General features: G+C 54.9%; 1 protein-coding gene and 1 non-coding gene across 20 annotated transcripts in view; both read left to right on the top strand.

The window, feature by feature from the left end:
• ATP2B2 (ATPase plasma membrane Ca2+ transporting 2) overlaps window positions 1-15,345 on the top strand; it is a 381,296-nt gene that overhangs the window by 304,316 nt on the left and 61,635 nt on the right. For 12 of the 19 annotated variants that reach the window (XM_024982981.2, XM_024982969.2, XM_059879835.1 and 9 more), the window contains 3 exons: window positions 8,973-9,098; window positions 10,707-10,739; window positions 11,858-11,917. In XM_024982981.2, coding sequence (XP_024838749.1) covers window positions 8,973-9,098; window positions 10,707-10,739; window positions 11,858-11,917 — 219 coding nt within the window. The remainder of the gene's footprint in view (window positions 1-8,972; window positions 9,099-10,706; window positions 10,740-11,857; window positions 11,918-15,345) is intronic. The other 7 variants (NM_001191245.3, XM_059879841.1, XM_024982980.2 and 4 more) reach the window with 2 other exon arrangements.
• MIR885 (microRNA mir-885) lies at window positions 1,840-1,913 on the top strand. The gene has a single exon (NR_031224.1). It is a non-coding gene; the product is annotated as a microRNA mir-885 (primary transcript).

Genomic DNA, 15,345 nt, shown 5'->3' with positions numbered 1-15,345 from the left:
CTCCTCTGTCCACGGGACTCTCCGGGCAAGAATACTGGAGTGGGTTGCCATTTCCTCCTCCCGGCTCAGCCTTGAGGAAGGCAAATAATGCTTGGTTCTGGGTCCAGTGGCCCAGCCCGTGACCCTGGCCAGGTTGCTTTGTCTCTGAGCCTCCAGGTCCACGTCTGTGTAGTCACCGGGCCCCCCCACATCTGCCTAGGCACAGGGCTGTTTTGGGGACCACATGCCTAAACCAGTGGGACTATCCTTTGTGAATGGTGTGCTTGTGAGACGCTGTGTGATGTGGATCAGACACAGAGGCAGAACCCCCCAGTTCCTGCTCTGCATCAGCTCCCGCTATGACCTCGGCCCCTTGGGGCCTCAGTCTCCCCATCTGACAAATGGGGGCAGACCAGCCTTCAGGAAGATTCAGCTGTATCTCTAGCACTCAGGGCACAAAGGAAATCCTAAAGCCCCGAGCACAGACAGGAGGACGCAGGCCTGTGTCTGCAGTGTCTTCTACCTGGGCAGAGCAGACGAGCAGGAATCTCAGGGCGATCCTCTGTCCACGGGGCCGGGTGGGGGTGGTGGTGGGCAACAAACCCAGTGTCACCTTCTCCCCCTGCTGCCCGCCCACATGCCACCAGTGTGGCTGTGATGTCCACTCTGCAAGGTGACCCAGAGTTTCAGACACTTCACGTACAATTGGTTAAGATGTTGGGGGGAAATTTCAATTCTTTAAAAGTCTGTGTGGGTCAGACAGCATGCAAATGGGCCCTGGAGTGCAGGGGCCCATGAACTCAGCCTATTTTTTTTTTCTAGTTTTGTATTTTAAAATAATTTCAAACTTTCAGAAAAGTTGCAGGAGTAGCATAATGAACGCCTGCATGCCCTCCCTCTGATAAAACTGCTATGGCCTTCCGCTGCCCTCGCTCTCAGGAGCCATACGCTCTTCTTGTCAGGACCCCTTCCTCCTTCAGGTGTGTCTCCCGAGAAAAGGTATTTTCATGAGTAACAACAGCACAGTTGTCAACTCAGGAAGCACACCAGACATACCATCCTCGTTCACGTGTACTGCCAGTCCCCACAGCATCCCCCAGGCTGGGGCCCGGCGCAGATGCCCTGCAGCCTTTAGACATCCTGCTTCTTCAGACTCCCTTAACACCGAGCAGATCTGCAGCGTTTCCTGGAAAGCCAGTGGTTTTTAGCCCTTCTGGGTCATGAACCCCCATGAAAGCAGTGATCCCTCCTATTAGAAATAAATGCCCAGACTTGCCTCTTTGCAGCCTGGCTTTCCACGTGGCGCTAGAGGTAAAGAACCCACCTGCCAGTGTAAGAGACGTAAGAGGCGCAGGTTCAGTCTCTGGGTCGGGAAGATCCCCTTTAGAAGGAAATGGGAACCCGCTCCAGTATCCTTCCCAGGAAAATCCCATGGACTGAAGAACCTGGTGGGCTACAGTCCATGGAGTCACAAAGAGTCAGAAAGGACTGATGAACACACCGACACACACACCCACAAGCGCGCGCGCGCACGCACACACACACACACACAGTGAATGCCACAGGAAACCGAAGACTAGGCAGGACCAGCACGCTGTCCTCAAAAGCCGCGACGCCCACCCCCAGCAGACCCTCGGCTCAGCCCCCTGCAGGACCCCCCTCTCCCTCCTCCCTTACCCTGGAACCAGAGCCCGAACGGCACGAGGTAACCCAGGACCTCGACAACCCTCTGGGGCCCGCTGCCCACCCTGCCCGCTGAGCGCAAGGCCAGGCACGGGGAGCCGGACCTGCCGCCACTGCCGCCGCCGGGGAGCCTAGGACGACACCGTGACTGCAGGGAGGCCCCGTCTGCCACGCGGCCCGCGCTCTCTCCATTACACTACCCTGCCTCTTCTCCACGAGAGGCAGCGGGGTGTAGTGGATAGAGCACGGGTTCAAGTCCCGGCTCACCTCTCACAGCTGTGACCCTGGGCCATCGCTCAACCTCTCTGAGCCAGGGAGGCCACAGGTGGGCGGAGGGGCCGGGGCTGGCACTCGCACCAAGGCCTGCCTCACTGGGTTGTTGTGAGGGGGACGGGCTCGTGGGTGCTGCAACGCTCTGCCGACTTGGAGTGCTCGTGGGCCTGAGTTATTGCTGTTGTTAACCGCGTCGGTAACAGTAACGACGACAGCACCACATCTGGGCCGGGAACCGCATGGGCTTGGCCTGGTGCTCTGCTGGAGGCAGGTGATAACTCCCAGACAGGGCCTCCATCCTTCTTCACGTCTCTACTCTCAGGCAAAGGCCTCTGAGATGGCCCGGCCTCTCCACTCTCCCTGTCCGGAGAGAGGCTTCGGAAGTCAAAGCCTGGAGGGTGAGGAGCTCTGTGCCTCGTGTGCTGTGCAGCCTCTCAGCCATTTGACCTCTCTGTGCTCAGAAGCTTCATTTCATAAAGCTAGGCTTCACTAGGCCTGCCCGCAGGGCCTCAGTGCAACCCACTTGTCATCTCCAGAGCCTGTGCCCTGAGATGCCATCTGGACCAGGTCTGGGGCAAGTCTGAGGCAGAGGTGGGCTTTGAGCCTGCAGTCGGGTAGGTTCTGGCCCACACTCTGCTGCCAGCTCAGAAATCACCTCCAGGGGGACGAGATGAAGGTTCAGGTGGGGGGCCTGGATAGGCCATCCTGTTGGCTGGAGCCTGCAGAGTTCTCGGGGTCCAGGCTCCTTTCTGACTCACCGATGGACGGACAGATGGGTGCTGACACGGCTCCCCCTGACTCACCTGCTTCCCTCTCACTCCTCGGGGCCGTGTCCCCAAAGAGCCCTGCCTCGGATTTTGTGCACAAGCCCCACCCCCCACCACCCCCAGCAAGGGGGAGAGAATAGGAGCCTGAGCCTCCCAGCTGCCCAAGCAATGTGCTTTGAAATGCGGGTGACGATGGTGACCTCACCAGGGTCCATGGCCACCGAGAGGGAAGAGCAGGCCACAGAGTGTGGGGCACAGAGAGACCCTCTGTGCATAGTGGTTCTCTTCTTCCCTCCCTCAGCACACCTCCAGTGGCTCCCCAGTGAACCCCAAACAGACACCCAACCCTGCAGCCCTCCTCTGCTCAGGCTGCCGCTCCCTTCATGAGCCCTGAGCTTCAGCCCAGCTGATCCGTGGCCGTCTCCTGCCTTTGCCTGAGCGGGGCCCCAGCCCTCCCTGCTCCCGCTGGTCTAGAGGCCCTTGGGTCTCTGTTGTCTTGTGTTGTTGCTCATCTGTGTGCCTGTCTGCTCCCCCAACTACACTGTGAGCCGGTGGAGGACAGGGACCACCGGGAGCCCCTTGGCACAGAGCGGGACCCCACCACACCCATCCGTCGAGTGAACAAGCACAGCCCGGACAGGGAGCGACTCGTGGTCAGTCTGTCCGCTCAGCCTCCGCCCGCCCCTCCAGAGTCCCCGAGATGCTGCCTTTAATAGAGGCTGCCCTCCTCCAGCCGGGAGGGACCCTCATCTCCAGGAGACCTGGGTTCCCAGACTTCACTGCTGAGAGGCGATGACTGAAGCCAGACCTCTAACAGAGGACAAAACTGAGGTCCACCAAGGAGAGGGCTGGCCTCAGGTCACTCAGCAAACCAGAAGCAGACCACAGACTGATTCCCAGGGCCCTCCCTCCTCAGCCCAGGGCCCTCTCCATTGACCATCCCCTAGGCAGTGTATTCTGAGGGGCTCCTTGGGGACTTAGAGGAGGTGGGGGCCACAGGATGGTGTCCAGAGGACCGTGGACATGGGAGCTTGGTGCACAGCCTAGTCAGGATGCCCCTCCCTAAAAGGGTCTCTGTCCACACCCACAGACCTGTGGCTTATATGCCTCTGGTTTTACTGTTGGAGCTTCGGCCCTTGGGCTTAAACCTCGTCCCCTGCAGGGGATCCTGGAGCTGGGTGGCCCGGTCCACTTGGTTCTTCCTCTGGCAGGAAGGGGCAGCCAGGCTCTGAGGTCCTCGCAGGGGAGGCTCCAGGGAGCTGTGGGGAGGAGGGCTGGGCTGGATGAAGTCGACCCTTTGTAAAACCATGAAGTGGCTTATGGAGGGGCTGTGGGTCCTCCGTTGTGAATGTAACATGTGCCCACCAAGAAAAATACAGAAAATGAGGCAGCAGTGGCAACAGAGCTGTGGGAGGCAGAGGAAATGCGCTGGATCCTGCCCCCAGGGGCTCAGGGGCTAGGAGGCAGCCCCTGGGGAGACTGCCGGCAGAGGAGACCAGAGAGGTGACATCCTTCTGTGGGGGTCAAGGAAGTCACCTGAGGGGAGGGGCGTTTGTCCTGAGCCTTGAAGAGGAGGTTTTGGACAAGAAGTGGAAGAAGGGCATTCAGGCTGTGATAACTGTGTGAGCAGAAATGGGCGTGGGGCTGGGGTCGGCGGCGGGACGGAAGGGCCGCTCCCAGTGCTGCTCCCAGGGAGGGGGCGCGTGGCTGGAGTCGGTGGTCCAGGGCTCAGAGAAGGGTGAGAGCTGACCCAAGGGTTGCTAATGAAGGCGTCTGGACTTTGGGGAGCTGTGGAGGGTGTCTGAGCTGGGGGACGGTAGTCAGAGCTGAGGCTGGGCGTGCTGCTGAGGTGTGGAGGGAGGGGGGACCAGAGGGGGAGGTGATGCCCCCGACTCCTCTGGCCCCTCCAATGCGGAGGCCTGGAGGACCCCCGGGGCTGGGTGGGAGGTGGCCGGCCCTTCTCCCCGACCTCCCTGTGTCCCCGTGTCCCCGTGTCCAGAGGCCGCCTCTCTGGCTTCCTCTTCCTTCCCCCCCTCCTCCCTGCCTCCTGGTGCAGAGCTGCCAGCTCCCTGCTGAGCTGGGAGTGATTAGATCAGAAGGTGATTTGGGGTCTGATTATCTTGGGTGGAAATTGGCCCCCTGTGTCTTTTTCCATCCCGCCCAGGGCCGGGGAGGTGGGGAGCGGCTTCTCTGTCGACACCCAGGCCGAGCCAACTTTTTCACGAACGTGTTTGGGACCAGTGTGTGGCCTTGTTTCTGAGGAAGTGCAGCATCTGACCAACCCAGCAGGGGGCTCTGTCCCTCACCAGCCAGGGACCCTGGACGGGCCACTCCTCCCAGAGCCCCGGGTTTCTCCTCTGCCAGCTGAGGGCCAGCGTGAGAGCTGACGAGATGATTGCACGTGAAGGGTCAGGGTTAAGGTTGGGGTTAGGATCGGGGTGAGGGCACGGGGCCTGGCGTGGAATAGGTGTCCTGCAGAAGGTCGTGCTGATTCCGTCCCTGCCGTCTACGCCCTGTGAGTGCACTGAAGTGTGCTCACCCCTCCCCTTTAAAGATCTGCAGTGACCTCACACCACCCACAGGTGACCTCTCTGCGCCTTAGTTCCTCATCTAATATAGCTGATACGTAATAGTCCATCCTGCCAGCCCCCACACGAGCTGAGCCCGCGCTTGAGAAAGCTTGTTGTCAGCAAGTCACTGTAGTTCCCAAAGCCCCATAATGGGGCCCAGGTCGTGCGTGTGCCCCTCGTGAGGAGAGTGCGCTCCGGCGTCTGCCTGTGATGGGAAGACACCAGGCCTGGGCCTTCCAGCCTGGAGTCAGTGTTCGAGAGCTTTCTGTGGTCCCCACTGTTGCCTGCCTGGCGATGGGCGCGGAGCCTGGGGATGGGCATGGAGCCAGTCGCAGAGGGCATCACCTGAGAGCCTGGATTCTGGTACGGCTTGCTAAGCTCCAGGCTGCCTCTGGGAGTCTTCATGACTTCGTTTGCCCTTCATGGATGGACAAACCAACTTTTACCACCTCAAAGGAACTTACTGGAGGATATCTGTCTGTCTGTAAAGCACTTTAAGATCCTGACATCCTAGAGGCCAAATGGCTGGAGCCCCACAAACACGCACACACACACACACAACCAGACATGTGTGCAAAACATATACACGCACAGACACCATCTCAAAACATGGCTCAGGTCCTAGAAGAAAAAGGAAAGGAGTGGACAAAACCTCTTGAAACATGAAAATAGATTCCTTGCTTTAAGGAAAGTGCTTTCTGCCCCGACTTAGAACCTGTTGACTCTTATTTTACATGCAATTCTAATGAGTCTGTCCACCTAGACTTCAAGTCTGAAGCAAATTGGGAGAACAAGGAGAAGGCCTTTAGTGACAAGTGACCCTGAAAACAGGAAGAAACGACCATTGATCGTAAGTGGAAACAAGGAAAATCTGAAAACAGCAGAAGGAGTTTGAGAAACAAGTATTCAGGGGTGTTTGGTGTCTGGGCTTGGTGGTCATGGCCGCCTGTCTGATAGACCAGATATAATTCTTCCTGTGCGGCCTGAGGACGGCTGGAGACCCTATACCATGCAGGACTGGATTCTTACCTCTCTGCTGGAGGAGGAGCTACATGCTCGTATAGAGGATTTTCTAGCCAGAGCAGTAAAAAGGAAAAATCACAAAAAGACAAGCGCTTGACAGGCCAAACTTCACTTCCCTAGGTTCTTTACTAAGCAGAGTGCCCACTTGTCAAGAAGAAGTTGACAACAAAGACCCCGAAGATGAGTAAAAGTGGAGCTACTCTGCTCAAAGGCCTCCCTCCCTCCTTCCCCACAGTTCCCCTCAGGCCCCTGGAAGAATTCCAGGACCCTTTGGAACCCAGTTTGAAAAATCTAAAATTCTCGGAAGGGAGTTTGTAACTTTTCTTGTACCATGGACTCCTGGGAAGGTCCAGGGTCATCATCAGTTCAGTTCAGTCGCTCAGTCGTGTCCGACTCTTTGCGACCCCATGAATCACAGCACGCCAGGCCTCCCTGTCCATCACAAACTCCTGGAGTTCACTCAGACTCATGTCCATTGAGTCAGTGATGCCATCCAGCCATCTCATCCTCTGTCGTCCCCTTCTCCTCCTGCCCCCAATCCCTCCCAGCATCAGGGTCTTTTCCAATGAGTCAACTCTTTGCATGAGGTGGCCAAAGTACTGGAGTTTCAGCTTTAGCATCATTCCTTCCAAAGAAATCCCAGGGCTGATCTCCTTCAGAATGGACTGGTTGGATCTCCTTGCAGTCCAAGGGACTCTCAAGAGTCTTCTCCAACACCACAGTTCAGAAGCATCAATTCTTCGGCGCTCAGCCTTCTTCACAGTCCAACTCTCACATCCATACATGACCACAGGAAAAACCACAGCCTTGACTAAACGGACCTTTGTTGGCAAAGTAATGTCTCTGCTTTTGAATATGCTATCTAGGTTGGTCATAACTTTCCTTCCAAGGAGTAAGCGTCTTTTAATTTCATGGCTGCAGTCACCATCTGCAGTGATTTTGGAGCCCAGAAAAATAAAGTCTGACACTGTTTCCACTGTTTCCCCATCTATTTTCCATGAAGTGCTGGGACCAGATGCCATGATCTTCTTTTTCTGAATGTTGAGCTTTAAGCCAACTTTTTCACTCTCCACTTTCACTTTCATCAAGAGGCTTTTGAGTTCCTCTTCACTTTCTGCCACAAGGGTGGTGTCATCTGCATATCTGAGGTTATTGATATTTCTCCTGGCTATCTTGACTCCAGCTTGTGTTTCTTCCAGTCCAGCGTTTCTCATGATGTACTCTGCATATAAGTTAAATAAACAGGGTGACAATATACAGCCTTGACGTACTCCTTTTCCTATTTGGAACCAGTCTGTTGTTCCATGTCCAGTTCTAACTGTTGCTTCCTGACCTGCATACAAATTTCTCAAGAGGCAGATCAGGTAGTCTGGTATTCCCATCTCTTTCAGAATTTTCCACAGTTTATTGTGATCCACACAGTCAAAGGCTTTGGCATAGTCAATAAAGCAGAAATAGATGTCTTTCTGGAACTCTCTTGCTTTTTCCATGATCCAGCGGATGTTGGCAATTTGATCTCTGGTTCCTCTGAGATGAAGCCAGGGGTCGGCCACCCCTATTCAGAATAAAGCTTTGAAATACATGAAATACCTTGGATCACAAAGGAAGTCAATTATATTGAAATAGCTAAAGTAATTTTAAAAGAATAAATGTGTGCTATAGTAACATATGTGTTTCTTTATTAGTATACTGAATAATGAGATCCAGCAATCAATATAATAACAGCCTTAGTTATAAAATAAGCATAAGCCTAAAAAGTATCTTATCTTGCTGGCACCTCTGATAGCTCAGCTGGTAATGAATCCACTTGCAATGCAGGAGACCCCAGTTCGATCCCTGGGTTGGGAAGATCCACTGGAGAAGGGAAAGGCTACCCACTCCAGTATTTTGGCCTGGAGAATTCCATGGACTGTATAGTCCATGGGGTCACAAAGAGTTGGACATGACTGAGCAACTTCCACTTTCACTTTCAAAAAGTAAGAGATATTTTTCTTTATTTCAAAAATAAAGAGATATTTTTAAAAACTGTGATTTTTGTAACATGTGTAATGGTGTTGTGGGCACCACTGACACTCCTGGAGTTTATTGCCTTTGTTCTTAATGGGGGAAAAATGCTAAATTTCAGTTTGATGTCTGTGAAAATAAAGATTTCATTGTTTCCTCATCCAAGTTCTCGGAGCGCTGAATTCTTTCCTCAGATCTTTGGGGAGGAAGTGGACTTCATTTTAGGCAGTCCTGCCCAGGGCTTAATTGGCATTTTTCTTGCTGTTGCAGAATTAAGTAGAATGAGGTATGGTTCTAGATATATCAATAAAGGAAAAGACAAGGGTGGTCCCTGCTTGACCTGTAAGGCAGGGAGAGGAGGAATGGGGAGAGAGAAGAGAGAGGAAGGAACTCACCAGGAATGGGTAGGAGAGGATAAGCCTGAGCTTTCCAGGGGCCTAAGAGCTGAGTACAGCAGTGTTTGAGAACCTGGCTCATCATAGCACTGTCCCAAGGTATAGTCATCTTTAAAGGACCCACTACGATGATACACATTAAAGCTTCACTGCAGGTGGTGCCCCAGGACCTCGACAGGCAGATTGCCAGGAGCAGACTGGGACCAGATTCCTCCCACTCCTTGGGGGAGGGGGTCTGGGCTGTGCAATGGTAACTTGGCTTTCATCCCCATCCCTAGGTACCCACGTGATGGAGGGCTCTGGACGGATGGTGGTGACTGCCGTGGGTGTGAACTCTCAGACTGGCATTATCTTTACCCTGCTGGGGGCCGGTGGTGAAGAGGAAGAGAAGAAAGACAAGAAAGGTAAGCCCAGCCCCCTCATGGACCAGGAGAGGAGCTCTTAAGGCCACATTTTTTTTTGTTGATTCTTTCACTCAACAAGTGAGTTATTGAGTGCCTTTTATGTCCACACCCTGTGCCAACAGTCGCCTCCTGCATCCTCGAGGCCCTGCTTGGGCCAGGAGGCTCTGTCTGTTCCATCTCCAGGGTCTTGTCCCAGTCTCTGTCTTGTCGAGTCATGTCATGGGGGGGCCCCCCTTCCCCTCCGAGCCAGGCCAAAGGTGCAGAGCCTTTTCTTCAGTCTCCAGCCTCAAGTGTGACCTGGTCCCATCATCAGCCCTGATATTGAGTAGGAAACCCCACCTGGGCACATTCCTTCACTACTCTCAATTCCACTGGGCAGAGCTGCACACTCAGTGGAGACTCTATCCAGAAATGATAGGGGAGCTTCTGGGGAAGGTGCCTCCAAACCATCTGTTGTGAGCCCCTCTCTGATGCCCCTGGAGCTGCCATCTCAGCTGAGTTCTGTCTCCTCCTCTCCCAGAAGCAAATGTCCTCACTCCGTGGGCTCCCCTTGGTGCAGCAGGTTGGCATCTTGGGCTAGAAGTGCCTCTCAGAGCATAGGAGGGCTGGTTGGGAGACGTGAGCCCCAATCCCATCAGACCAGGCCCAAATCTAACATCCAGCCTCTGGTCCAAAACAGCTAGCTACTTACCCGACATTCACACTCGGTCTTGGGGACCCTCCCCCTCTCACAAAGTCTTCAGTCCTTTGTCTCCTTCCCCAAGCCCCAGAGGAGGGTCCCCAACATCCAGACCTTCTGGAACCCAGGGGAAGGAGATGAGATAGTAGAAGACCCCGCTTTTGGTTTTAGGGACAACGGGACTAACCTCCAGCTCTCAGAGGTCAGCCAGTCTTGGCCTGGGACACAATCAAAGGTTACTTGTTCCCAGGGCCAAAACCTGTTTCCTACTGGGGTCCTCCTAAGATTATGGCTGCCGCAGCAGCAGGAACAATGGCAGTAAGCTGTGATCTGTGCGAGCTGAGGTTGAAACTGAGGACAAGTCTTGGCCATGAGGCACAGAGCGCGTCAGGACAGCGTCCACACAGTGAGGTAGCAGCTGTGGCCACCAGCGGCCCCCGGTACAGGCAGTTGGGCAGGATGTAGCAGTTGTGCCCACTCCCTTGGCCTCGCTGGGGCCCGGGTGAGGGGCAGAAATGCCCAGAAGCTCCCACAGGCCAGACTGGTGTTTTTTAAAATGCCGATAAGAAAACAGGCCTCTTCTGCCCATCATGGGTCAGAGTCCCTCGCTGAATGTTGCCCCATCGACGAGATGCGGACAGCAGTGCAGAAGGAAGAGGTGGGATATGGAGGGGACATGGCAGAGGAAGATGAGGGGCAGCCCAGCCTCTCAGGCCCCTGAGAGCAGACCCGGGGGGTTCCCAGGGCTGGACCCCCTTAGCACTTCCATCCCATCACCCCCACCAGGGACACTGCTTACAGCCCTCCATTTCAGGATGACTCTGGGCATGTCAGAGTGTGTGTGTGTGTGTGTGTGCATGTGTGGGCGGGCGTGTATGTGGCTGTACATGCTTCTCCTTCATTAACATGTCTCAAAAATCATCACACAGGTGTGAAGAAGGGGGATGGCCTTCAGCTACCAGGTACAGTAAGACACCCCCCAGGGTAGAAGGGGCTTTTAGAAGTAGCAGCAGCCATTGACCCCTGAGCCCTGGCCCCAGACCCCCAGCACACAGCTAGAAGGGTACCCGATGGCTGGGGGCTCTGCCCCCAACCCCAAAACTCCTCTGTGGCCCCATGTGCTGCTAGCCCCACAGGACAGGCCAGCACCCCACGCTGCCCTTCCAGTGCTTCCAGGGCAGATGGTGCCCCCACTGCCTCCAAATCCCAGACAGCCGCACGCCATGTGCGCTCAGCCCCACGTGACCCCACAGAGCCCCTCGCCCCACAGCACGGCCAACTCACCCAGCATCTATTCCCTCTCCTTCCCACAGAACCCGTCTCCCCCCACCCCAAGAGCAAACAGCCAGAGCGAATTTGAGCATCTCATATCATTTTTGATTTCTAAATTAAGGAAATCTCACTAGTACCCTCTCTGTCTCGTGTACAAGATGCAACATGCCTGATGTCATATTTTAAGTGGTGGGACATCTCCTACGGGCAAGACCAAGGCAGCCTTTTGAGCATCAGTCAGGAAAGGAGGAGTTGGCCACGGGCAGTGGCCTGAGTCAGACGCACGCATCCGAGGTCACTGCAGTGAAAGATGTCCTTCCAGGACACAGCAACCATCACAACAAATGCCCATTCGGAACGGTCAGTGCTATTACTGCACCCGTGCCGAATCGACTCCTGGCCATGGGTCCCTCTGGCCGTGATGGTCAGCCAGCGCCCTCCCGCAGCTTCATAGAATCCTCACTGACAGAGAGACCTGCCCTGTTGGTTGGGCCAACGGGACGCCTGGGTCCAGACCTCACACCGACCATCCCACCTACCCACGTTGATCATCCTCCATATTTTATTTCAAAGACCCTCCATGTCTGAGTTTCTCCCCACCGACTTGTGTGTCATCTCCACGGGAACGTTTCACCCACCCACCACCCACCCCCACATTTGAGTTTCTTGATTTCCGGCGGAGATGTGTGTTTCCGACCACAGTCACGTCACTCCCCGCACGTTGGTTCGCGTCTACTGTTGCTGCTGTCTGCACTGCTGCTCTCCTCCATTTTGACCGCTGCATTTTTCATCCCTCCCACCCCCACAGCGGCCGATGGTGCGGCAGGTTCAAATGCTGCAGATAGTGCAAATACCAGCCTAGTCAATGGTACGTCTCCCACCCCGCCCCCGGGGAGCTCTCGGTCTTGGGCGATGGGCGCCTCCCCACCTCAGCTCTGGGCTTTGCTCTCCCTGTTCGGGATGGCCCAGACTTGGACGTGCATGGGCAGCTCGGGGACGGTCGTCCTCTCACACACAGGGCACGTGCTTAAGAGAGAAGCCACCCCCGGGCAACCAGCTCGGCTCCCACCAGCAGCGGTCACCGTTGGGGCCTTGATCCCCGGTGAGCCCGGAAGAGGGACGTGACCTTGGCTTCAGATCTGGTCCCCTCTCCCTCCCTGGAAGCAGCATCCCTCCCTGCGTGGCCCTCTCCTAAGCACATTCCTGGTCCCGGCTTGGGGGAAGAAGGCCCGGGGTCAGGACCCGGGCTGAGGCTGGCCTCTGGGTCCCCAGTGCAGGCTCCCATCCTCGACTCTAACCATTCCCTCGAGGCAGGGGGACCCAGGCCTGCGTTCAGCTCCTGGGCCCCGCCCTGTAGCATGGCTGAGCCACTAGGACACGTTCTTCTCTTCTTTCGTGGAGTGAACGGGCAGGGGGTTCGCTTGGGCTTGGGCCCAGTTCTGTCCCTCGGGTGTGGACTGGTATTTCTTGCTGTTGCCTGCGCTGGAGCATCTGTCCTGAGTCTCTGCATTCTTACCGGCCCTCTCGGGGATGGGCGATGGGGGTAAGGGCTGCCTCTGTAGCTTGGGTCTGCATCTCACCCTCCTTACACACAGGCAGGAAGGAACTCCTTTCACTGGCCTCCGCGCCTTTGGAAGATTTCACACCTCTATACCCTCCCATCTTCTCTGGTCATCCCCGTCCCCAAGTCAGGTGGCATAAAGTTACCTGGTCTGCTCCTAAGAGCTTTTAGGGCTCGGTCATGAAACCATTGCCCCCGAGAATTAAAGGGAAGGGAAAGCTCTTTCTTTCCCCAGTGTCGCTCATCCCAGGAACTGAGCATCCATCATGTCATTTACTCCTCACCACTCCCAGAAAACATGGAGCTGTGGTTCTGCCTCCCCTGTCCCAGGCCTCTGGCCGAGCCACTCGGATTCAAAGTGACCCAAGCTGGAAGCAGCTAGCAGATGTCAGGGGCTGGGCAACACCCCTCTGTGAGCAGCACCTGGTCAGGAAGGGCTAATTCGGGTGTGGGTCTGTTTCAGGCACAGGAAGAGAAAAGAGGACAGCCTGGGGCGTGGGAGGTGTCACATGTGAGGGAGGGGCGGTGCTGGTGCTTTAGCTGCTAAGTCTTCTCCGACTCTTGCCGCCCCATGGACTGTAGCCTGCCAGGCTCCTCTGTCCGTGAGATTTTCCCGGCAAGAGTACTGGAGTGGGTTGCCATTCCCCTCTCCAGGTGATCTTTTCAACCCAGGGATAAAACCCGGGTCTCCTGCATTGAAGACTGAGCCACCAGAGAAGCCCTAACAGGGAGAAATAATATAGGCAAATCCATGTGGGGGAGGGAGAGGGGAAGGAGGAAACAGGAAGTGACGTCCTGCTTCCCCCCACCCCTCCTGGGTGATGAATCTGCTGGGACCACATCCAGACTGGTGGGTCTCAAAAAGGCAGGAGCCTCACTTCCAGTTCAAGCCAAAAACGTCCATATATTCCCAAGAAAAACTGTAGGAAAAGATGGGGAAACATCATTTCTTACCCACTTTCTGTGCACCAGGCACTTGCAAGCGTCTCATTTAATCCTCACGATAACCCTATGGGTCAGTGTTTTGTCCCCACTTTAAAATGAGGAAACTGAGTCTCATGGAGATCAAGACACTAGTCCAAGTTCACAGAGCTAGGCAGTGGCAAAGCTGCGACGTGAAGCCAGGCCTACCTGGCTCTAAAGTGTGTGCCGCTCTTCCTGGTGTAAATTTCACATGATGTAGGGACTTTCCCTGGCGGTCCCGGGGTTAAGACTTCAGCTTCCAATGCAGGGGGGTGCGAGTCCAATTCCCGGTCAGAGAGCTAAGATTCCCATGTGCCTCGCGCCCAGAAAACCAAAACATAAGCAGTACTGTTCCAGATTCAATAAGGACTTTTAAAATGGTCCACATCCTCAAAAACAGAAAAGCTTTAAAAAATAAATAAATAAACTTCACAAGCACATTAAGAAGTCTCCCCTGCAAGGAAAGGATCCTGTGGTCAAAACTGTTTTGAGAACCACTGGGTAGAATTGGTTTCCTTCTTGTTGCAGAAAGACAGCCTCTGTCGTGCTGTGGGATAGAGTTAGAGTCACGCAGGGCTTCCCAGACTGACGTGGCTGCAGGACCCTTCCTGGCTGAATGTCGTGGGATTGGTAGACCCCCCAAAATACTTTGCAGCCGGTGCTCTAAGCTGTTGTTACTCGAATTGTGACCGGAGGCCCGCATGCTCCTGGGCATCTCCCAGGAGCTCGTTAGAAATGCAGACTCTCAGGCCCCACCCAGACCTAGCGAATGAGAACCTGCCTTCTGACGCACCCTCCAGGCTCCAGGTAGAGGGCACTGAAGGCTGAGGGGGCTAAGCTGAGCTCTGTGAGTGAGAGAATGGACCATTCCTTTCCACTCTTTGATCTGAGCCCAGTCAGGATGCCCTGGATGTGGAAGACACACTCAGCTGGCAGGATGCCCCCTCCTCGCTCCACTCCCCCCAAGCCCCTCCCAACTGAGCACTAAGGGGTGTCCCATTCATTTTGGAGGCATTATAATTGCCATTTTAATTTTATTAGTTATTTTATATTTATTGACATGCATGCGTGCGTGCTAAGTCGCTTCAGTCATGTCTGACTCTTTGCAACCCCATGGACTACAGCCCATCAGGCTCCTCTGTCCATGGGATTCTCCAGGCAAAAACACTGGAGTGGTTTGCCATGCCCTCCTCCAAGGGATCTTCCTGACCCAGGGATAGAATGAGCATCTCTTGTGTCTCCTGCATTGGCAGGCGGGTCCTTTACCACTAACGCCAGCTGGGAAACCCATTTATTGATATATCACTATTGAATACATCACTTTTAATCATGATTTTAAGTGACACGTTGCTCTTAACACTGGACACTTACAGGGTACTTTGCAGTGCTTTTCATAAGCATCACCTTGGTTGAAATTTTTGCATTTCACAGGGGCACAAATGTAGGCACAGGTAAGAGAAGTGACGCCTCCCAGTTCTCCTAGTTAGCAGTCTGTCTCCTCAAAGCTTGTTTATGGGATCTCCATGGACCCTCCACGTCGAGGCTTTCTGCGCCCATGACCCTCACAGTGCACAGAGAGGACCGATCCATTTGGTAGAAATGTATCTGGCATCTGATGCAGAGAGGCCTCTGGGTCTCCACCCTGGTCCCCCATCCTGGGTCCTGTCCTCCATCCCAACTCCTCTGAATCAGCCCATCTTCCAGGTCCCATGGGGGGCCAGAGCAGCACCCCACCACCGTTCCAGGGCCAGGCAAGCACCGATTTGGCTAAG

The sequence above is a fragment of the Bos taurus genome, chromosome 22 (assembly GCF_002263795.3).
Source record: "Bos taurus isolate L1 Dominette 01449 registration number 42190680 breed Hereford chromosome 22, ARS-UCD2.0, whole genome shotgun sequence".
NCBI lineage: Eukaryota > Metazoa > Chordata > Mammalia > Artiodactyla > Bovidae > Bos > Bos taurus.
This window is presented reverse-complemented; position numbering and strand designations above follow the sequence as displayed.